Here is a 25,280-nt window from a genome sequence, read left to right on the forward strand (position 1 = left end):
GAGATGGCTTAGCGGTTAAGCGCTTGCCTGTGAAGCCTAAGGACCCCGGTTCGAGGCTCGGTTCCCCAGGTCCCACGTTAGCCAGATGCACAAGGGGGCGCACGCATCTGGAGCTCGTTTGCAGAGGCTGGAAGCCCTGGTGCACCCATTCCCTCTTTCTCCCTGTGTCTGTCGCTCTCAAATAAATAAATAAATAAAAATTTAAAAGACCAAGAAACAACAAAAACAAAACACAAAAATACAAAGAAACACAAAAATAGCCTATAAAATTTAAATTAGTAAACTGATTTCTCAGTTGCTACAGGCAGTAATTAAACAGAATTGTTTCCAGGTTCTTTTCACTGGCTCACCAATGCACAGGCAGGTAGTTTAAGAGGTTTATAAACTGAACTATAAGGAACAGCAGGTGGCTCTGGAGCAGGGGACTGGAACTCTTTTTCTTTCCTCATTCCAAAAGGACTCACTGAGCACCTGGTATATGTCAGGCACATTCATTTCATCAGCCAATTACAACTGGAGAAGATATTAAAAATCATCATTAAAGTTAGGGATGGTGGCACATGCCTTTAATTCCAGCACTTGGGAGGCAGGTGTAGGAGGATCACAGTGAGCTAGAGGCCAGCCTGGGCTAGAGTGAGGCCCTACCTCAAAAAAAAAGTGGGGGGGGGGGTGGAGGGGAAGCAAGGAAAACTATTATTAGAAAAAACAATAACAATGGAGGGGCCTGGAGAGATGGCTCAGCACTTAAAGGTGCCCAGATGCAAAAAATGGTGCATGCATCTGAAATTCATTTGCAGTGGCAGGAGGCCCTGGTGCCATTCTCTTTCTTTCCTTGCATATAAATAATTTTTTTAAAAAAACAATGGACTTATTTTTTAATTAAAAAGGAAAGAGCATGGGCCAGATGTGTCACTCACCTTTAATCCTAGCACTTGGGAGGCAGACGTAGGAGGATCACTGAGAGTTTGAGGCCACCCTGAGCCCACATAGTGAATTTCAGGTCAGCCTGAGCTAGAGCTCTACCTCAAAAAACCAAAAATAAATAAATAAAAGGAAATAGCAAAAACAAGGCAAGTATGTTTCAATTTCTCTTTGCTGTAACCAAACCTGACACAAGACCACTTAAATAAAGGATGAAGAGTTTACTTTGGCTCGCAGTTTGGGAGTACAGTCCTCATACTGGGGAAGACATGGGGCAAGAGCATGAGGCGGTTACAATGTCTCCATCAGGAACCAGAAAAGGAATGAATACTAGTGCTTAGTTCCCTTCCCTTTTACACAGCTGGGACCTTAAGTCTGTGGAGCTATCGATACCACCTGTATTTAATCTTCCCACCTTGTGTTGAATAATCTGCTGTACTCCTGATGGGCTTGCCTTTGTAGGTAACTTGATTTTTCTAACTGCTTTCAATATTTTTTCTTTGGTTTATGTGTTTGGTAGTTTGATTATAATATGGCAAGGAGAGGTATCTTTCCAGGTTTTGTCTGGCTGGTGTTCTAAAGGCTTCCTGTATCTGCATTGGCACCTCTTTCCCAATTTGGGGGAAGTTTTCTTCTATGATTTTGTTGTAGATGCCTACTATGCCTTTGGAGTGGAATTCTTCTCCTTCTACTATGCCCTGAATTCTTATATTTGATCTTTTCATAGTGAATATCTTGAAATTCCCACTCATACTTTTCTATAACTTTGTCTTTCTCTTTGTTGGACTGTATTAGATCTGCCACCTGGTCTTCTAGCTTAGATATTCTGCCCTCTCCTTCATCCATTCTACTGGTGAGATTTTCTACAGAGTTTTTAATTCATTAACTGTGTTCTTCATTGCTAGTAATTCTGACTGGTTTTTCTTTATTATTTCTATTTCCTTATTTATGTCTTGTATTGCCTTCCTTATTTCATGAAATTGGTGTCTTGTGTCTTCTTTGATTCCTTTGATTTCCTCTTTGAGTTCCTCTTTGACTCCTTTGATTTGTTCACTGACTTCTTTGATCATATTTACAATCATTCTTTTGAAATCTTTCTCAGGCATTTCCTCTAACTCGTTCTCACTGGAGGTCATTTCTGATGCATTAATACTTTTAGGTGGATTTATATTGTCTTGCTTTTTAGTGTTTCTTGTGTTATAATGTATATATTTTTGCATCTTGGATTAAGTTAATGCTTGTATTTTCTAGCTAGCTAGGTATTCTTAGCTGTATCAATTGATTTGATGTTATATATCTTCAGGATAGGAGCTTAAGGTGTTAGGTGTGGCTCTTAAGGCTCTCAGAGTATCTGTAAACGTGTAGTTGGGGTTGAGTTTCCCTGCTATGGGAGTATTCAAGTAGGCTGAGTGGAATAAAATATAGGTAGATTCTAAAATTTAACTAAACACTGTACACATTCAATCAAAATCAGCACTGAATATTTATGCAAGAGTAGTTATTATAACAACCAGATCCTCTATCAACATAGAGGTTAAGATTTCTGTTCTGTTGAGCGATCCAAGTCAGCTTGTGACCAAGTGAGACCCTTCCCTGGTGCAATCAATCCCAATTACCTTTTTGGATGATTTTAGTCTCAGTCAAGTTGCTGACTGGGTCGTTGGGCTGCTGTCCTGATTTCTGGAGCTGGGCACTGGCTTTTCCTGCGGGGCAAACCAAGGCTGGCAACTGTGGCCCTGCAGATTGGCACCTCCGCTGCTGGAATCGCTACTGCTGCTGCTGAAGCTGCTGCTACTGGATCTGTCACCGCTGCTGCTAAAGCTGCCATTGCTTGGTCTGTCGCCGCTGTCGCTTAAACTGCCATTGCTGTAGCTGCCACTGCTGCCTCTGAAGCTGCCGCTTACTGGATCCGCCACTGCTGGGGCCACTACTGCTGGTGCTGGAGCTGCTGATGTTGCTGCCGGACCCTGCTCCTGCTTGGGTCCTGCTGACGGCTCAAGTTGACGTGGCCACGTCCTGGGACCGCTGCTCTGTTCGCCGGAGCTGGGCTCAGTCGGTGGGGGAGGGGAGGGAGCCGCAGCTGCTCTAGCTCTCTCAGTATTCTTCTACCTCATGGTCTGCTCCTCCGTTCTTCACTGCCACTCTCCCTTCATGTTTCTTGAGTTGCGGAGAGCTCTGGTGTGAGTGGAAGCTCCCCGCACCTGGCTTTTCCTGCGGCTCGAGCCGAGCCTGGCGCCTTTCTGATGTGTCACTGCCGCCGCAGTCGGCGTACCTGCCGAGGCTGCTTTTGCCGGCCTGTGCGGGCTCTGGATGCTCTGGATCTCTTCTACTTCTCCCCTGCCGCTTCAATTTCCTATACACCTCACTTTTTAGTAAAAGTGTGTATTCTGCTGAGTAGTTTTGGTCTTTTTCTCCCCCATAGGCTGCTTTGGCGTGATTCCTATGCCGCCATCTTACCCGGAAGTCCTCATCTTCCCACCTTAAATGACCTCATAGACATGCTCCTGGGTGATTCTAAAATCCAGGTAAATTGACAATCAAGATTAACCATAACCTTGGTGTTAAATAACAGCCAGGGAAAGAAAAGTGTGCGCCAAGGAAACAACCTAAAGAATCAAGGTCTTTGCGGCCACTGCCTACCAAATTCTTTGAGCATGTAACCCACTCAGCTACTATGACTTACAAACACTTTAGACAAGCTGGGAGAGGAGGGTCACACCCAGCTCTCATGGAAGGTTCTCAGCCTGCTCCATGCAGCCATTTATTAGCAACTCTGCTCCAAATAAAAAATTAGGTCTTTGGGCTGGAGAGATGGCTTATCGGTTAAGTGCTTGTCTGTGAATCCTAAGGACCCCGGCTCAAGGCTCAACTCCCCAGGACTCATGTTAGCCAGATGCACCAGGGGGCGCATGCGTCTGGAGTTTGTTTGCAGTGGCTGGAGGTCCTGGCATGCCCATTCTCTCTCTATATCTGCCTCTTTCTCTGTTACTCTCAAATAAATAAAAATGAACAAAAATTTAAAAAACATTAGGTCTTTTACCTGGAGATTTATTCATATTTTCCTCCTAATTATGATTCAGCAGCTTCTCTGGACTTTATTCAAAGAATGAACTAACCTCTCCCCACCTCCATTCTGAATTCCTTTAAAAGCTCCAAGTTACTTTGTCATTCTACTCCTTCTGGGTCATGAACAAAACTTTCGTTTCCAATGTCTTCCTAAACATTATTCTCTGTAGTCACACCCTGCTGAAGAGGCAGTCTTCCAGGGACCCTTGCTGCTCACCATACTTCCTCAAAGTAAGGAAGTACACTTGTCCATCCACAGCCAATGAGATTCTCTGTCTAGTTGACCAGTGTTAGTGACTACAGTTCAGTCATCAAGCTGGGCTAAGGCTGGCAAGGTCATTTTTAACCACACATATGCTAAAGTACAGAGCCAGAACAATGACCCACAAGCAGGAGAAAAGCAAATGTTAGACTACATCACTGGAGACAGCCACTTTATCTGCTGCCCACACAGTCCCCATTGGAGGCCCCTCCTGAGGGAACCATACTTCAAGCATGGTTTTAGTGTGACATTCTTGTATGTTATATGCATTCTATTTTTTTCTTTAACTGGGTTAGTTATGTTCCCATTTAGGGTAATGAAATGGTACTAAGATAGTGAAATGTTATGGTTTGAACCTGAATTATTATTGGGGGCAGGGTCTTACTTGCCCCAGGCTGACCTGGAACCCATTTCAGAACAGAAATCTCAACCTCCCAGTTCACAGTATTAAAGGTCTGGGGCAACACACACCCTTGCAGATTTGGCATTATTAGATTATCTTTTGTTTTAATCCCCATTCTGGCAATAAAGACCTACCAAACTTAAATCAAGTTGAGATTAGCCACTCAAATAGACTTGTAACAAGTATGGAGATCCAAGTAGTTATTAAAAAAAAAAATCTCCCAACTAAAAAAGCCCAGGCCCAGATGGATTCACTGGTGAATTTAACCAGACCTTCATGGAAGAATAAACACCAATGCTTCTCAAACTTTTCCATAACATAGAAAAGGGAAGAAAGCCGGGTGTGGTGGTGCACGCCTTTAATCCCAGCACTCGAGAGGCAGAGGTAGGTGGATTGCCATGAGTTCGAGGCCACCCTGAGACTCCATAGTGAATTCCAGGTCAGCCTGGGCCAGAAGTGAGACCCTACTTCAAAAAACCAAAAAGGGAAGAATTCTATTGAACTCCTTTTATGAAGCCAGCATCACCCTGCTACAAAAACCAGACAAAAACAGAATGAAAAAACTACAGACCCATCTCCCTCATGAACATAGATGCGAAAATTCAACAAGATACTGGATATATCAAATACAAGGATATATCAAAAAGATCATTCAGGGCTATAGAGATAGCTCAGTGATTAAGGCTTTTTCCTGCGAAGCCTAAGGATCCATGTTCAGCTCTATAGGTCCCACATAAGCCAGACACACAGTGACACAAATGCACAATGTCACACATGAGGGTGCACATGTCTGGAGTTCATTTACAACAGCTGAAGGCCCTGGTACCTATTCTCTCTTTCTCAAAAAGAAGATCACTCACCCAAACCAAATAGCCTTTATCTTTATCCCACAGATGCAGGGATGGTTCAATATATGCCAATCGATAAATGTAATATAGATGGCATATAAACATCTAAAAAATTGTTCTACATCCTTAGATCAGGGAGATGGATATTAAAATTACTTTAAGATTCCATCTCACTCCTGGAAGAATGGCAATCATCAAGAAAACAAATGACAATAAATACTGGCAAGGATGTGGAAAAAGAGAAACGCTTCTACAGTATTGGTAGGAATGCAATCTGGTACAACCATTGTGGAAATCAGTGTAAAGGTTCCTGAGACAGCTAAAACACATTTACCATATGAACCAGCTACACCACTCCTAGGCATATATCCTAAGGATTCATGGCACTATCTTAGAGATACTTGCCTATTCATGTTTATTGCTGCTCTATTCAAAATGGTTGGGAAGTGGAACCAGCCTAGATGCCCTTCAACTGATGAGTGGATAATGAAAATGTGGTTGGTACATTCATACAATGGAGTTCTATTCAGCAGTAAAGAAAAATGAAATTGTGAAATTTGCAGGGGAAAAGATGGGCCTGGAAAGGGTTATACTTAGTGAGGCCCAGAAAGACAAGAGCACATGTTCTCTCTCACATGTGGATCCTAGGTTTAAATGCTTGGTCTTGTATGTGAGTTGGAATAAAACTTGGTAGCAGAAGCCAAAAAAAGAGGCTATAAGGGAGGGAGGAGAGGGGAGAACTTCAGGGGAAGGTACTGTATATATATGTAAATAGATTGAGTAAAGGAAGGGTGGGGGGAGGGATAATCAAAATCTAAGAGGGGGAACCGCCTCCAAGTGGAAGAGGTGCCACAGTGACCTGGCTCCCGTGTTTCTCTGCTGCCCATTCATGTCTAGTCCAGACTCCTCAGTTCGTCAACTTCAGTCCCTCATGGCCATACCTAGACCCAACAGGTGAAAAATGATGCTGAGGAAGAAGACCCCATAGACTAGCTGATTACCCACTTGGGCTGCACTACCTCCCACTTCGCAGTGCAAAAGTGCAACAGGATTGGTGCCAGTGCCAGGAACAAGTGCAGGCCTTCTGGGATTGCATGAGTGAACAGCAGACAGAATGGCTGGAGGAACTGCAGAGGAGGAAAGAACAAACCAGCACCCATCGCTGAGGTCCTAAGCCACACATCTCAAGCTGCTGGCCCTGTGCAAACCAGAGCCCAGAGAGACTCCAGGAAGTGGCAGCAGTGTGGATCAGATGGTGTAAAACTTGGGTATAGGTCTTTGGGACCAGGGTTGAAATCCAGACACTGAGTTTGGACATAATAATGAGCTATCATTTTAATGGTCAGATCTCATGCATCATCACCGTTCTTGTTCCACCAGTATTTACATGTAAAACAGAGTTAGATATGGAACACTCCCTTCACCTTACCTCTTGGGTTCATGTGCCAAGTACTGAGATGATAATAGGGGCATTTGAACTTTATAAATAAGGGGCTAGAGAGATGGCTTAGCAATTAAGGCACTTGCCTGTGAAGCCTAAGGACCCAGGTTCAATTCCTCAGTTCCCATGTAAGCCAGATGTACAAGGTTGTACATGTGTCTGGAGTTCATTTGCAGTGCCTAGAGACCCTAGTGCATCCATTCTCCCTCACTACCTCTTTCTCTCTCTCTCACACACAAACCAACCAACCAACCTTACAAGCAAATTCACAATGTAAAGGGAAAGTGGTTACTTAAATTCAATAACAGAAAGCGTTTCTGTTTTTGTGTTGGTAATGTGTGATGTGATAAGGAATGTGACCTCTGCCTTCATGTTGCTTGGGGTCTCATTTGAGAGATGGAAATAAAGCAACACTGGAACATTAAAAAAAAAAAATCTGGGCTGGAGAGATGGCTTGGCAGTTAAGGCACTTGCCTGAAAAGCCAAAGGACCTAAGTTTGATTCTCCAGTACCCACGTAACCAAATGCACTAGGTGATGCATGTGTCTGTAGTTCATCTGCAGTGGCTAGAGACCCATTTTCTCTATATCTGCCTGTTTTTCTCTCCCTCCCTCTCTGTGTCTCTGATAAATAAAATAAAATATGTTTAAAAAATCTAAGAGGGCATCAATAAGTCATATGAAAACCTACTTTTTTGGACAATGGTGCAACTAGGAGCCATAGAAACTGTTACTAGAATATTTTCAGTGTCAAGGATGGGATAATGTCCAATAAGTTCTTGGCCAGGGAGGTCCCTGATAACCTTCAAACATTACAGACCACTGCCGAGGCTCTTGCTTTCCCATCAGGAATAGATGGTAAGACCCTATTGCTGAAGACTCCACATGCTTAGGCTACAAGGTCACCAAGAAAACATGCAGGAGCTGGGCAGAAAATCTACTCCTTGGAGACCAGCTGACAGAAAAAAGTGGAAAAAGCTACATATACTGCATGCAGCTCAATGGGAGACACAGGGAAGTCATCAGTGGAGATAAACAACAGTGGACACTGCAAGCCTTAAGTTGGGCCAACCAGGCCAAATGAGCTAATGGGTGCAATAGTGGCATGTTTGTTACAGGGGAAACCAACCATTTTGTAATTGGACTGGAGGCCTGCTCCACAGGAGGGAATATATGCCTGATACTGAAAACCTATAAATGGGGAAAGTCATGAGCCCTAGGGGTCGAATGCCTGCTGCTGTCTGGCTAAATGCATATAGTATGCTCACCAAACTGCCCAGTATTCACTTTTCTTAATGTTCATTCCCATATATTAATGTTACTCTCACTTTTGTTTAGAGATGCTTCTTTTCTCAGATGGTGGTGACTTCTGGGATGACTCAAAAGGCATTACAGTGCTGTGATGAAGTGAGAGAGGAGTGCTTAGCACTGAGACATGTCTGTCACACCTTTCCAAGGCTCAGTGTCCATTGCAAAAGAGGTGGTGGGAAGAATTTAAGATCCAAAGGAAGGATAGGACTCCTTGCAATGCACTCTTCTAGACACAAAATGGCCTGGATATCCATGATTTCACAATGCCTGGCACTACCTACACAAGACCAGTAAATAGTAGGAGAGATGATGACATCAAAATAAAAGACTGAGGCCCAGGCATGGTGGCACACACCTTTAATGCCAGCACTTGGGAGACAGAAGTAGGAGGATCACTATGAATTTGAGGCCACCCTGAGACTACATAGTGAATTCCAGGTCAGCCTGGACTAGAGTGAGAAAATAAAAAATAAGTAAATAAAAGACTGAGAGGGGGAAGGTATATGATGGACAGTGGAGTTGTAAAGGGGAAAACGGTGGTTGGGGTGTTGGTGGTAAAGGAATTATCATGGTTTATTGTCTGTTATTATGGACGTTGTCAATAACAACAAAATTTAAAAAATTTTTATGAATGAAAGATAACCATGCTCACCTCTCAGTAGTGACTTAATAAGTAGTTCTAAGTTTTTATAGTCACTACTGTATAAATTTTTAAATTTTTAAAAAGTACCTTTCTTCCTTTTGGAAATAGAATGCAAACTTACTTCATCAGAAGCAGAACGAAGACACTGGACAGCAGCCTGTTTTTTCATTTCTTCAAGAGTTAGATCTGAACACTTTTTCTTACTTTTTCCCCATTTCTTATAGGCTCCTTTTTCCCAGCCAAGGAAGATGTCATTCTCCTGCAAGAAGATTGTACCAGGTTAAATGACAGGGAAAGCATTCTGAGGCACCCTGTTCCCACCTAGGACATATATTTCCTACCAACTACCCATTCACAAAATGAGACCCACTGGTAAGCCAAGAGACCACTAAAGACTCTCAATCACAGTACGTAATAAAAATCTGGTTATTGCTTATCTTATAAGAAATGCTAAGTGGTAAACAACTCAACTCAGATGCTTGTCCATAAATACAGTGAGAAGTGTTACTGAAATTTTGATGGAGATCATGTTTTCTGCAAGCTCATTATTGTTATAAATGAAAGCTACTGATTGTTGTGTGTTGGAGATATGTATATGTATATGTATATGTATATGTATATGTATATATGTGTGTGATATATGAGACAGAGAATGAGCAGGGCATGCCAGGGTCTCCAGCAATTGCAAAGGAACTCCAGACACATGCGCCACCTTGTGTATCTGGCTTATGTGGATGGGTACTGGGGAACTGTACCTGAGTCCTCTGGCTTTGCAGGTGGGTGCCTTAACTAATAAGCCATCTCTGTAGGCCCTCAACCTCAGTTTTAAAAATTTTATTTATTTATTTGAGAGGGGGCAGATCAAGAAAATGGGCATGCCAGTGCAAACAAATTCCAGACACATGTGCCACCTTGTGCATCTGGGTTATAATGGATACTGGGAATCAAACCTGGGACCTTGTGCATTTGGGTTATATGGGTACTGGGAATCAAACCTGGGTCCTTGGGCTTCATAGGCAAGCACCTTAACCACTAAGCCATCTTTCCAGCCCCCTATCTACCTCATTTTGAGGCAGCTTCTCTCTGGATTTTTGCTCTGCTGTTTTTTTTTTTTTTTTTTTTTTGGCTGGGCTCACCATAGTTTCCAACTTTTTTTGTGGGGTCTAGGGAAACATAGGTATTGCAACATGCGTAGTGGAGGGCATTATCCACTGCTACACTTCTCCAGCCCCACAACTGGCATGCTTTTGAAATGTAATCTGTCAGGCATGTATCCAGATCTCTAAAACCTGGAAGACTGTTTAGCTCAAATGTGTTTTTCCATGTTTTTTTTTTTTAAGAAAAACATGCTTAGGACAAATTGAGATTATTTGTTTCCATTTCTTGAACATGCTTAGCTGAACTATATCTGAGACATTCTGGAGATAGAGCTTGTGTTGTAAGGAGACACAGGACTGAGCCGTAACAGTGTTGACACCAAGCTTAATGTTCTTCAAAGTAGTAATTTGCTGCATTCAGTCATTAACTGCTGTTCTTTTCTGTCTTCTTTTTATTTTTATTTTTTTTTAGCAAGTTGTCTGTCTACTGGTTTTAATCCAAATTTATAAGTGAAAAAATGTGAAGGCAAAACAAACTGCCAAAGTGAATAAAACTAATACTTAAGTTTCACCTGTAGGGAAATAGCTAAGTAAACCTGTATCTTGTGACAGTACAGAGTCAAATTATTGGTAACATGGATACTGCTTACAGTATCCATAAAACCAGTTATACAATTGTACAAATAATATGAATTCATTTGTATTTTAAAATTTTTCTTTAAGCTGTTATAACTTCCTTTTGCTCATGGTGTATAAAAGAAAAATACAGGGGAATTATGTGTAAATTACTGAAAACAGAACTTTTTTTTTAATAAATTTTTTTAATTAATTAATTTATTTATCTGAGAGCGACAGACACAGAGAGAAAGACAGATAGACAGAGAGAGAGAGAATAGGCACGCCAGGGCTTCCAGCCTCTGCAAACGAACTCCAGACGCGTGCACCCCCGTGTGCATCTGGCTAACGTGGGACCTGGGGAACCGAGCCTCGAACTGGGGTCCTTAGGCTTCACAGGCAAGCACTTAACCGCTAAGCCATCTCTCCAGCCCCAGAACTTATTTTTTGTGTGGACTGCCAAGATCGGCTTTCTCCTTACTGAGTACCTATAAACACATCTTTCCACTACAGTACATTATAGCTCAGCAGCAGTAACATGCACTCAATGGCCCTAAAAATTCAAATTCAGACTAACCTACACTCCTGAAACACAGTTTGAAAACAACCAAGATATCTTGAACACGTCTGTGCACTTGTAATCCAATAATTCTATTTCTGAGAATTCCTCCTAAACAAATAGTCACTACATGCACAAAAGTTTCGGAACTGTTGTTAACCATATTGCTGTCAATAAAAATAAACATGTAGAGAGACAACCAAAATGTCTAAAAGGAGTGTGTGGTTAAATAAATGACTCATGCAATGGGCTGTTATAGCCATTAAAGCAAGAAGCATATTAACTGACATAAAAGCTACTGATAATATGAGAAGCAGTTTCTCTAACAGTGTGATTCCTCTCTTTCCCCAAGTATTTATTTATTTGCAAGCAGAGAGAGGGGAGAAGAGATGAGAGGGGAAGGGGCACACCAGAGCCTCCAGCTACTGCAAACATACTCCAGTTGCATGAGCCATTCTGCATGTCTGGCTTTACCTGGGTACTGGAGAATCAAACCCTGCCCACTGAGCTTTGCAGGCAAGTGCCTTAAGTGCTGAATCATCTCTCCATCTCTCCTCACATACCTTTGAAGAAATATTGAAAGGCACCCAAGGAAAGAGATGCTTGTCTTCTAAAGTTTATGAGTAACGTTCCTCTAAGGGTCAAAAAAGTTTTATTTGTGTGTGTGTGTGTGTGTGTGTGTGTGTGTGTGTGTGTGTGCACGCACGCGCATGCACACATGCTTACAGGTATGTGGAGGCCAAGAGAAAATGTCAGGTGTCCTCTAGCATTCCTCCACACATTTCCTTGATATACAGTCTCTCAATGATTCTGAAGCTTGCTGCTTTCCTGTAAGCCCCAGTGATTCTCTGCTCTCTGCTCCCCACAGGACTATTGTTACAGATGAATGTGGTTATGTCTAGCTGGGGAATCAACTAAGGCAGTCTCGGGTCCCCTCAGGGACCCCTCATACTCTGAACTATATGAGTTGACAGAAATGAGAAGTCCCATAAATTTCCATTTGCATCAGGCAACTTTTATTTTTTTAAATTTGAGAGCGACAGACGGAGAGAGAAAGGCAGAAAGAGAGAGAGAGAGAGAGAAAGAGACACAGAATGGGCGCACCAGGGCCTCCAGCCACTGCAAACGAACTCCAGATGCGTGCGCCCCCTTGTGCATCTGGCTAACGTGGGTCCTGGGGAATGGAGCCTCGAACTGGGGTCCTTAGGCTTCACAGGCAAGTGCTTAACTGCTAAGCCATCTCTCCAGCCCAGGCAACTCTTTGTTAGTATAGGAAGCTATATTAGTCCTTCCACCCAGCTGGGTGTTTCCTGTGGTGTTAGGCTATGAAGGTGACTCTTCCATTTGTTAGAGATGAAGTCTAGCAGAGAAGACAGGTGAACCAACAGTTTAGGACGGCTGCTACTATCACAGACATCTTAGAAACACAGAAGAGACATTTTCTTTCTTGACCTGGGAGAGTTACTGTTGCACAGCCTGAAAGACCGACTAAAAGTCTGGCCAGAGTGAGGGGAGAAGACACAGTGTACTAATGCAAATAACAGCAAATATGCTCTGTAGAGTATTAAGTATTTTAAAAGCCAAGGACATAAGTTTTTTTTAAAGAGAGAATAGATTTCTAAATTTTTTGCTGATAAAAATCTTAAACATGGGCTGGAGAGATGGCTTAGCAGTTAAGGTACTTGCCTTCAATGCCAAAGGAACCAGGTTCAATTCCCCAGTACCCACGTAAGCCAGATGCACAAGGTGGCACATGTGTCTGGGGTTTGTTTAAATAAACCAAATATGTGAATAAAAATAGTATTTCTGGGTTGGAGAGATGGCTTAGCAGTTAAGCGCTTGCCTGTGAAGCCTAAGGACTCCGGTTTGAGGCTCAGTTCCCCAGGACCCACATTAGCCAGATGCACAAGGGGGCACACGCCTCTGGAGTTCGTTTGCAGTGGCTGGAAGCCCTGGTGCGCCCATTCTCAGTATCTCTGTCTCTTTCTCTCTCTATCACTCTCAAATAAATTAATAAAAACTGAACCAAAAAAAATTTTTAAAAAAGTATTTCTTTGTAAAAGAATTAAAATATTTAAAAAGAATCATGCCAGACATTAGCCTAGGCCTTAACTCCAGCCCCCCCACTTTTGTTTTCAAGGTAAGGTCTCTCTCTAGCCTAGGTTGACCTGGAATTCACTATGTAGTCTCAGGCTGGCCTTGAACTCACAGTGATTCTCCTACCCCTGCCTCCTGAGTGCTGGGACTAATGGCATGCACCATCACGCCTGGCTTCCTTGGACAGTTTTAAATACACAGTTTAGTGTGATGCTAATTTTTTTTAAAAAATTTTATTTATTTATTTGAGGAAGGGGTGGGGAGAAAGGGAGAGAATTGACACTTAAGGGCCTCCAGCTGCTGCAATTAAACTTCAGATGCATGTGTCCGCCACCTTGTATATCTGGCTCATGTGGGTCCTGGGAAATTAAACCACGGTCCTTTGGGTGTGCAGGAAAGCACCTTAACCACTAAGCCACTTCTCCAGCTCTTTATACTAATATATTTTTATTTATTTATTTTTTGGTTTTCCGAGGTAGGATTTCACTCTAGCTCAGGCTGACCTGGAATTCACTATATAGTCTCAGGGTGGCCTCAGACTCATGGCAATCCTATCTCTGCCTCCTGAGCACTGGGATTAAAGGCATGCACCACCATGCCCGGCTTATACTAATATTTAATAAGTCTTATTGATGGAATTCACATACCATAAATTTTTAGTTCATTCTTGATGCTAAGGTTTGAACTCAGAACCTCAAAGATATAATTTATTCTTTAACATAGTTAGGTTTTGTTCAACAGTTATTACTATCTGACTTTTAAACATTTTCTCTCTCTTAAAAGAAACACTTTGCCTGAGAAATCACTTCCCATTTCCCTCTTCCAAGCTACCAGTAACACTATTCATGACCTTTTATCAGTGTATGGCCTTGCCTACTCTGGACAGAAATTGACTTATACAATGTATCCTTTTGGATCTAGTTTCTTTCACTTAGTATGGTGTTTTGAAGGTTCATCCATGTTGTAACATGTATTAGTAGTTCATTTCCATTTATAATCAACTCAATAATATGGAGTACATTTTGTTTATTCATTCATCCACTAATGGATGTTGGAGTCATTTCCATCTTTTGGCTAATAGTAATGTTGCTATAGATACTCAAGTAAAAGCACATCTACTTTCAATCTTCTTGGGTATATACCTAGCAATATATATGCATATATGTGCATATACTGGGTCATATTTTAATTCTGTTTAGCATTTGAAGAAGTGTTAGGCTGTTTTCCAAAGCTGCTGGAATTTATGGGAGGAGGCAATTTTCCCACATCCTTGTTAATATGTGTAATTGTTTTTATATAGCTGTCCTGGTGAGTATGGAATGAAAACTCGTAGTTTTGATTTGTCTAGTGACAACTGTACACTCAAGTCTGTCCAACTTAATACTGGGCTTTATTTCTGTACGAGTTTGTAATCTATCTAGATACTTGTCCTTATGATGCATACAACTTGCAAATAGTCTGTCCAATTCTATGTGTCTTTTTCACTTTCTTGCCAATGTCCTCCGAAGTACCTAACTTTTCACTTTTAAGTTTCATTTGTTTACATTTTTATTGGCTGTATAAGTCTCTTGTGTCATATCTAAACGATTACTATCTAATACAATTTTAAAGATGTCATTCTGTATTTAACAGTCATAGGTCTTATAGCCAAGTCTCTGGTCTATTTTGATTTAATTATTTTAGGTTTAGATTCATTCTTCAGTATGTGGGTACCCAATGGTCCTGGGACCATGTTAGCAACTATTCTTTCCCCACTGAATGGTTCTGTTGGAAACCATTGGGCCATAAAGGTAAGGACTTGATTCTGAACTCTTCAGTTTCATTTCATCAACTTCTGTGTCGAGTGAATGCCAGGGCAAAACTGTCTTGTTGTAAGTTTTGAAATTTGGAATTGAGTTCTCCAATGCTTCTCTTTCCCTCCCTTCCCTCTTTCCCATTAAGAATTTTGGGCTATTCTAAATTTCCTGAACTGAGTCCTCCAATGCTTTTCTTCTCCCTCCACCAAGAATTTTGGGTTTTTCTGAATCCCTTGATTTTCCCATATAAATGTTACAACTGTTTTCTCAACTTCTGAAATAGAGGTGGCTGGGACTCTAGTGGGGTCTGTGCTGAACTTACACATGCGTTTGGGGAGTGCTACTGTCTTAAAGGTATCAAGTTTTCCAATCAGGTACTTTTTGTTTTCCTCATTCACTCAGGTTTCTGAGGTTTTTCAATTGTTTATCTTATGGTGTGATGTGTTCATGTGTCTAAGTGCAGAAGTGCACATATGAAGATCAGAGGACAATTCTAGGTGCCAGTCCTCCTCTTATACCTAGCCTGTGGCAGGACCCCTTTTTGAGTTCACTACTGCATACTCTAGACAGGCGCTGGCTGGCCCTCAAGTTTCCACGACTCCTATCTCTACCTCTCACCTTGTGATAGGAGGATTGGGATTTTTACATGGTTCCTAGGATCTGAACTCTGGAACAATTATCCAATGATGTCTCCTTATCCATTTTATGCTTTAGTACACAAGTCTTATACTTTCTTTGCTAAATTTATTCCTAATATATATATATTGAATTTATTAGAAAGGCAGAGAAAAAGAATGCGAACTCTAGACACAAGCACCACCTTTGCATCTGGTGTTTTTTTTAATTTTTTTTTTTTTTTTTTAAATTTGAGAGCGGCAGACACAGAGAGAAAGACAGATAGAGGGAGAGAGAGACAATGGGCGCGCCAGGGCTCCCAGTCTTTGCAAACGAACTCCAGACGCGTGTGCCCCCTTGTGCATCTGGCTAACGTGGGACCTGGGGAACCGAGCCTCGAACCGGGGTTCTTAGGCTTCACAGGCAAGCGCTTAACCGCTAAGCCATCTCTCCAGCCCCACCTTTGCATATGGTTTTATCTGCTGTGCTGGTAAAGTTCTGTTGTCAACTTGATCTGTTTAGGAATCCAGACATTCCTCTTGCTTGTGTCTCTGAAGTTGCTTCTAGTAAGTATTAAGTGAAGGAAGAAGTCCTTCCCTCATGGTAAGCCCTTCCCTCAGAGTGTGTGGGGGGGCTCTTCTTGGAAGGGGGCTTTATCTCTAGGGAAGCTCTGGGAGAAAAGAAATCCTTCCTCCCACCAGGCTTGCTACCTTCCAGCTGGGACTGAAGACCAGGGGCTCTCCAGAAAGCCTCCAGGCCTTTAGTGCTGGATCAGGCTGCTGAGGAATCCAGCCTCTTGGACTGAGCAGCTACCGGGGTTCCTTGACTCTAGGGTCTGCAAACTGCTACTGTTAGACTGTTGTAAACTAATCCAATAAATTTCCCTTTGATACAATGCATTCTATCAGTTTTGTTTTTCTAGAGAACCCTGACAAATACACATGGGTACTGGGGAATCGAACCTGGGGCCTTTTGGCTTTGCAGGCAAGTGCCTTAACTGCTAAGCAATCTCTCCAGTTCCCCCAACATTTTATTATTATTGCTACTGTTGTAAGCGGAATTGTCATTTCAGTCCTTAGGATTTTCTTTCTTTTCTTGTTTTACAGTACTAAGGATTGAGTTTCACAGCTTTGCACATGCTAGTGTCCAGGGTTTTCTAATATCTGGATATGTATCTTTTCTTAAGACATTTCTTATTTTTTCCAGGCTTGTGTTACATGTGACTAGAGATAGTTTACTTCTTTCTTTCTAATCTGGATGTCTTTTTCTTCCTATTTGCACTGTTAATGGTAACTTACAATAAGATTTTATGTATTTCATTTTGAATAAGTCTTCACAGACACTAACCACACTGATGATAATCAGCAAGACTGAGTTTAACACAAGTGTTTAGGAGGCATTTGTAAAATTTTCAGTTTTCTCTTGATGTTCATAGAAATGTACAAAGCAGTTTGACATTATAATTAAAGGAGCTGTTAAAATTTTGTGGTAATATAAATTATGCACACAAAGAACTGTTTTATCCTACAAATTTTAGGTTGAATTCATTAGAAACACCATAAGCCTATAACAAAAACTACACATACAACTACAATACAATATACACCGTTTTACATTCTGTTCTTTTCACTTATAATAAAAACTCCTTCATTTTCTTTTTTCTGGCTTTTTAAAAAATACACAGAATAAAAAAATCAAAAATACTTCTATTTTACTTTGCTGTGGTTTGAATACAGCATCCCTACTGGTGAGTTCCTGCTGAACAGGCTGTAAGGAGGTGAGAACTAGTTGGAGGACACAGTTCACAGGACCATGTCATTGAAGGGCTTTTCTCATTCCTGTCCCCTTCCTCAATCCCCTCAATCTCCTGTTTCCTAGTTGCGCAGAAAGGGAGCAGCTTTTTTGGGCCATGACCTTCCACCATAATGCTTTCTACCTTGTCATACCTAACAGCAATGAAGCAAGTTCCAAGGACATAAATCTCTGAAGCTGTGAGGCAAAATAATCTACCTTTCAGTTGTTTTTCTCAAGTATTTTGTCACAGTGGTAGGATGACTGATGCATACTTCTTATCTTTTTATTGTTTTCTGTGCTATACCAGAATTCAGGTTCATAAACATAAAATTAGTAGATATGTGCCATACAGTTTCTCAAAAAAAAAACTGAGTAAAATTGAATGCTTTTTTCACCTTAATCTTGAAGGCAGAATGTAGTTACCAAGTATACTTAAAGCAAATGAGGCTAAAGATCTCCCCAGGGGAACAAGTTATTATCAGGTACTTTTCTAGACACTTTTATAAGGTAACATAAGGTTAGAGTTTTGATTGACTTCCTCATGATGTCTTCTATTAAAAATGAACTTGGGAACTGGAGGAAGAAAAAGAACACACTACTCTAAGATATACCCAGTATTACTGCTGTCTGCTGAGAGCTGCTGAGCACACACCCCTGCCTCCCACACCTCCTGTTAACAGCCTCCTGCAGAACATAGGCCCAGTAAGTCTGAATGAGACCAGTACCACCTCCACCCCATCAAACACTTCAGGCTCTAACTGGCGGAATGCAACCTAGCATGCTTCATCCTTTTGGTTACAAGGATCTGCTCAGAGAGGTGTGAGACCCATCAGAAATGAATAGTTCATGGTTTAGGGAATGTGGAAATATGCCCATTGTCACTATTATTTACTCTGCAAGACACTGGTTCAAAACCAAGTTGAAAGGAAAAGTTAAGGGCTGGAGAAATGGTTCAACAGTTAAGGCACTTGCTTGCAAAGCCTTATGACCCAGGTTTGATTTCCCAATACCCACGTAAAGTTAGATGCACAAGGTAGTGCTTGCGTCTGGAGTTTGTAGTGGCAGGAGGCTCTGGCACACACATTTTCACTCATTCATTCTCTCTCCCTTTCCCTTCAAAATATTTTAAAAAAAGAAAGGAGGAGGGGTATAGAGATGGCTTAGTGGTTAAGGTGCTTGCCTGTAAAGGCTAAAGGCTCATGTTTGACTCTCCAGGTCCCACATAAGCCAAGCACACAGTGAGACAATAATGCAAGGTCACACATGCGCACAAGATGGCACCCACATCTGGAGTCTGATTTAGTGGCTGGAGGCTCTGGCGTGCCAATTCTCCTTCTCTTTTTCATGCATAAAAACCAAAACATTTGTGATGGGGAGGTAATATGATAGAGAATAGAATTTCAAAGGAGAAAGTGGGGGGGGGATTAACATGGGATTTTTTTTATAACCATGGAAAATGCTAATAAAAATTAAAACAAAACAAAACAAAAAAAGGCCAGACTGTTGGGCTTGCCTCAAAAAAGAAGTTAGCAGAGAAGCATCTCTACTTCAGGATGTTCAGTTTATGAATTGTTTACTGTTTAAGCCAGTTTACATCAAACTTTTGGTTGCTTATACATGAAAAATATAGCCAGAACTTAAGATGTCAATTATAAATCTATTAACAATTGCATTGCTTAAAAGAACTGGCAATTGCTTCTAAAGGAAACCAGGATCTGTAATAAATCAAGCATACTTTCTGAGTAACTAAACCTCTAACCTTACGCAGGCAGTGGTAATCTCTGAGCCCATGCCTGTGTCCCACTCTGGCCCAGGCTGACCTGGAATTAATTTGGTAGTCTTAGGGTGGCCTTGAACTCACGGCATTCCTCCTATCCCTGCCTCCCAAGTGCTGGGATTAAAGGCATGCGCTACCACGCCTGGCTGTAAGCACTAATCTTAATGTACATCCCATATATTAATGCTACTCTCGCCTTTGGTTAGAGAAGCTTCTCTTTTCAGATGGTATGGTGGTGACCACTGGGATGACTCAAAAGCTACCAAAATGTGACAAGGGCCTAAGATGGAGGACATAAGTGACTCCATATTGTGAACCTATACAAGGAAGTTCAGCTTACCTGGTATCTCAGGATATGGTCTCGCCTACATTTGAACTTCATGCTTGGCTTACTTTAATACAGTGGCCATGACCACAACACAAGATGTTTTTCTCACTGATGCTACATGCAATGTTTAGCTTCTGTATTAACTGCTGCTTGCTTGCAGTCATAGAAGAGGGAAAATGCAGGGAGGGGAGATTCTGGAAAAGTTCCTGGTTTTTTCTAAAATCAACTGAAATTAACTCTTATTTTTGCAAAATTATGATTGCTGAACTTCTGAACTGTAAAACTAATATGTAAAATCTTATGGTTTTCTCAAATAAAAGGAGCCCTGAAATATAGCTTGGCACAGCATTCAGGTTCCTGAGTCCTGGGTGTAGACCATGGCAGCCAGCCAATAAAGATTCCTTCCTACTACTGTCCAAGTGGTCTTCCCTGAGGGTCTTCACCATAACATCAGTACTAAGAAGAAGTGACAGTAGAGTAATCAGCACTGAGACATCTCTATCACACTGTCCAAGGCTCAGGTTCATTGCACACAGGGTGACAGAAAGAATGTAACAGCCAAAGGTAGGACTACTTACCACTCTTCCAGAAACAAAATGGCCTGGATATCCATGGCCTCACAGTGCCTGGCACTCCTTACCCAAGACCCTCGTAAGAGGAGGAAAAGATGATGACATCAAAATTAAAGAGAGACTAAAAAAGAAGAGGAAGGGATATGATGAAGGGTGGATTTGTGAGGGGGGAAGGAATTATCATGGATTATTGTCTGTATTATGGAAACTCGATAAAAAAGTTAAAAAACAACTTTAGCTGAATGTAACTCATAAAAATTTTGAAATGGACGTGTAACAGTCAGGTTTGCATTGCTGGCAGAAATCCCCTGATCAAGAGCAGCATTGGGGGAAAAAAAGAGTTTTTGTTTATAGACTTGAGGGGAAGCTTCATGATGGCAGGGGAAAATGGTGGCATGAGCACAGGGGAGATATCACCCCCTGACCAACATGAGGTAGATAACAGCAACAGGCAAGGGGAAACTGGCTATTATACCCACAAGCCCGACCCCAACAATACACTGCCTCCAAGAGACATTAATTCCCAAATCTCCATTAGTTGGGAACCTAGCATTCAGAACATCTAAGCTTATGGGGGACACCTGAATCAAACCACCACATTCCACCCCTGGCTCCCTTAAATTGATATCCATACATGATATAAAATAACAATGCATTCAGTGCAACTTTAAAAGTCCTCGTAGTTTTTAATCAATCCTAACGATTCCCATAATCCAAGGTCTTTTAACTGAGCCACAATACCAAAAAAATCCCCCAAAGAACCCATAATGGCACAGAAAAAACACTCACACTGCAAATAATGGCACTGTGGTAGCAAATAAATATTCAACCAATGTAAGATTTAAACAGGGCAAACATCAAACTCTGTTGCTCCAAGTCCAACAAGTCAGTGACAAGTCTTTCAAGTCCAATAATTCTAACCAGTAACAAGTCTCTGGAATTCCAATTCACCCCTCTAGCTAGACTACTCCTAGCCCTGGAAAATTTCATCTGGGACCAGCAGCTTTGTTTAGCAGCCATCTCCTGGTCCCAGCATCTCCACTGGCTCTCCAATGCAACCTGCAGTCCAGCCTTACGGCTCCATTGGGTCTCCATCTAGCAAACCTGCTTCACACTGCCCATGGCCATTTCCAAAACACAAAACAGTGTTGCAAATTCAATGACCCTCTCTTTCCTGCATTTTTTATACTCCATAATACCAGGCAGGGTGCCAATTTGTTAATCCAGGGGGGAGGAATAAAGGCGACTATGAAGAACAGGACACTCCTTGAGCATTCAGTCCCCTTCAAAAGAGTCTACATTCTTTCTGTGGTTCCAATGCATGTGAGCTAGCCCAATCTCAAAGATTGTAATCTCTCAACTGCAGATGAACTGGCAGCAGGTTCACCCAATGATTTTTTCTGTGCCATATCCCTCTGTTCATACCAGTCCATTTCTATACAATGCAACCTTGCACAAATTCTCAGGACACAGGCAAAACAAGTCTCTCACACAAACTGCTTCTAGTCCAAGCAAAGCTCTTTCTCACCCTAAGCCAAACCTCAAAGTCTGTAGTTCTTACTGCATTCATGTCTTTCAACTCTGACCAGAATAGTCCATCAAGCTGTACTTACAGCACTACAAAGCATCTCTTAGGCCAAGGTTTCAAATCCTTCCACATTCCTCTTGAAAATCAGCTCCAAAAGGCCAAAGCCACACAGTCAGGTGTCTAGCAGCAATCCCACTCCTTGGTACCAACTTTACTGCTGCAGTCAGGTCCATATTGCTGGCAGAAATCAAGAAACCAAGAGCAGCTTTGGGGGAAAAAAAGATGTATTTGGGCTTACAGACTCAAAGGGAAACTCCATGATGGCAGAGGGAAATAATGGTGTGAGAAGAGGGTGGACATCAACCTCTGGCAACAGGACAGAGTGCCAAATATTGGCAAAGGGAAACTGGCTATACTACCCATAAGCCCATCCCCAAAAATACACTGCCCTCAAGAGGCAAATTTCCAAATTTCTATCAGCTGGGAACCTAGCATTCAAAACACCTAAGTTTATGCAGGACACCTGAATCAAACCACCACAGGACTAAAAGAACTTTCAATACATAAACTGATAGGTTAGTTTCACTATAAAATGTTAATTTAACACATGCAAATAAAGTGTGGCTATTTAAAGTAGTTTTAAAGGTAAAAAACAAGCAAACAAGTAGTCTACTAATCTCCACAGGTAATCTTTGGTAATATTTGCTATGTTAGTTACTTTTTTGTTGCTGCAACCAAGTATTTGACAAGAACCAATTTAAGGTAGAAAGGATATCTTTTGGCTCACAGTTAAGAGATGATACAATCCACCATGGTAGGGAAGGCATGGTGGCAGGAGCCGGAGGAAGCAGGTCAGACTGCACTCCCAGTTTGCTTTCTCCTTTTTAATTCTGCCTAGGACACTGCCGCTCACATTCAGGGTAGGTCTTCTCTCATTGGTTAAAACTCTAAAAAAATCCCTGGAAGACTAAGTGACTCCAAATCACTCATCTCAAGTAGAATATACCTAACTAGATTACTTTTCATATGTAGAGTTTCAACCCCACACCAGACTGTTATGCATGATGTAAATGCACATTCTATGAATACTAATATTCCTATCAGGTCACAAAGTTTTATACTTGTCAAAAATTATTTTTAAGGCTGGAGAGATGGCTTAGCAGTTAAGTCTGTGAAGCCTAAGGACCCATGTTCAACTTTCCAGTCCCACGTAAGCCAGATGCAAGGTGACACAAGTGGGCAAGGTTGCACATGTGCACTAGATGGCATATGCATCTGGAGTCTGATTACAGTGGCCGGAAGCCCTGGCAGGCCAATTCTCTCTCTCTCTCACATTAAAAGAAAAAAGAAAAAATAATTTTAAAGATGAGCATGGTGGTACACACCTTTAATCCTAGCACTTGGGTGGCAGAGGTAGGAGGGTTGTTGTGAGTTTGAGTTCACCCTGAGACTACACAGTGAATTCCAGGTCAGTCTGGGCTAGAACAAGACCCTACCAAAAAATAAAAAATAAAACAATAACAACAAAAACCACTATTTTTAGACCCAGGCATGATGGTGCATGCCTTTAATCCCAGCAGTTGGGAAGCAAAAGTAGGAGAATCACTGTGAGTGTGAGACCACCCTGAGACTACATGGTGAATTCCAGTTGAGACTGGGCTACAGCAAGACCCTACCTCAAACTTAACCCTGCAAAAATATTTTTGTTAACCACATACTCAATAGTTTGGAGAAGATCTTTTAGTTTGGAGATAACTTTCCTTCATCCAAAAGGCACTATTTATGGTAATCTATGAAGCAACACTGGAAGGCAGCAGTGTCAAGTCTATGAGCTAGGTCTGTTTGTGTTTTCTCTCTCTTTCCCCACTCCCCACTTTGGAAGACCAGCCTAGCCACCTCTTTGTCCTTGGTGGTCTAAAATGTCAAACCTCACGACTCGGTAAAGTGGTAGATGTTTCACGAAGTAGAGTGATTGTCCCAAATCCTCTTCAGCTAACAATACCCTGAGTATGCTATTGTGTGACTAGGTTGTATAGGCCCCAAGCTTACTTGAAGGTATATAATTGATATAATTGATATTGTGCTAGGGTTTGTGTTCACAATCCACTGAGGCCAGCCTTCCAGCATCCCTGATAATGTGAGAAATGTGCTAATGAAGTAACCTTGCACAGAGCCACACAAAGCAAAGAATTGTCTACCAAGCCCTGTCCTATCCTAATTCCCAGCTGAGAAACTGTCAAGTTAATAGCGGGTTTTTCAACTTACTGAGTTTGGGGATGATTTACTATGGAACAATACTCATCTCTCTCCCTCTCTCCCTCTCTCTCTCTCTCTCTCTCTCTCTCTCTCTCTCTCTCTCACACACACACACACACACACACACACACACACACACACACACACCATTTCTTTTGTACGAAACATCTCTCTTTTAAATGCACGAGAACATTTCCTAGGCCCAACATCAAGCTTTTTGGGGAACAAATCCAAGTTTATTTTATCTATACGTGCCTGTGTGTGTGTGTGTGCATCTGGTTCTATTTCCTAAATCCATAATCAAAATATCCGGCAAGGTCAAATATTTCATATTAAGATTGCCCTGTGGGCTGGAGGGATGGTTTAGTGGTTAAGGTGTTTGCCTTCAAAGCCAAGGACCGAGGTTCAATTCCCTAGGATCCACATTAGCCAGATACACAAGGTGGTGCATGCATCTGGACATCATTTGAAGTAGCTGGTGGCCCTAGCACACCTCTCTCTACTTCTTTCTCTCTGTCAAATAAATAAAAATAAAATATTTAAAAAAAGATTGTCCTAGAAAATGTTGGAAAGACAAGTGTCACTCATCTGTTTAGAGAAGGGAAACGACTATTTGCTTGTGAAATGAAAGTTCTCCATGAGTGGCAATGATCACAGTAGAGGCAATGGGTGTTTACTGCATCTGGTACTGCTCTAGCAACATAATTAGGAAGTACCTAGAATGATGCCTGAAACCAACAACAGCTCAATAAAGACTGAACCTTAAACTGAGCATGGTGGCATATGCCTTTAATCCCAGCACTTGGGAGGCAGAAGTAGGAGGATCACCGTGAATTTGAGGCCACCCTAAGACTACATAGTGAATTCCAGGTCAGTCTGAGCTAGAGTTAGACCCTACCTTAAAAAAAAAAAAAAAGACTGAACTTTTACCATCAATGGTGCTAGCAGGCACGAATACGAATATGCATCTTAGAAATGAAGAGACAGGCAGAGGTGCTCACTCAGCCAAGTTAAGTCAAAATTAAGGTCTTGGGACTCCATAGCACATGTTCTTAACTATATAAAGGTAGAAGGGATCTCAAAAGTGGAGAACAAAGAGAAGGCCACAAGTCTGATAGTTATTTGGGATGATAAACTCAAGGTTTTATTTATTTATGTTTTTTTCTGGTTTTTTAAGGTAGGGTCTCACTCTAGCCCAGGCTGACCTGGAATTTACTCTGTATTCTCAGAGTGGCCTCAAACTCATGGCAATAGTCCTACCTCTGCCTCCAGAGTGCAGGGATTAAAGGCGTGCACCACCACGCCTGGCTTAAGGTTTTATAATTTAAAAATATTTTAGTATTTACTTATTT

General features: G+C 41.7%; 1 protein-coding gene across 3 annotated transcripts in view; it reads right to left on the reverse strand.

Moving 5' to 3' along the window:
• Kiaa0232 (KIAA0232 ortholog) overlaps positions 1-25,280 on the reverse strand; it is a 156,225-nt gene that overhangs the window by 49,742 nt on the left and 81,203 nt on the right. For all 3 annotated transcript variants that reach the window (XM_045130393.1, XM_004656115.2, XM_045130394.1), the window contains exon 3: positions 9,016-9,153. In XM_045130393.1, coding sequence (XP_044986328.1) covers positions 9,016-9,153 — 138 coding nt within the window. The remainder of the gene's footprint in view (positions 1-9,015; positions 9,154-25,280) is intronic.

Source organism: Jaculus jaculus, chromosome 11 (assembly GCF_020740685.1).
Source record: "Jaculus jaculus isolate mJacJac1 chromosome 11, mJacJac1.mat.Y.cur, whole genome shotgun sequence".
NCBI classification, from domain to species: Eukaryota; Metazoa; Chordata; class Mammalia; order Rodentia; family Dipodidae; genus Jaculus; species Jaculus jaculus.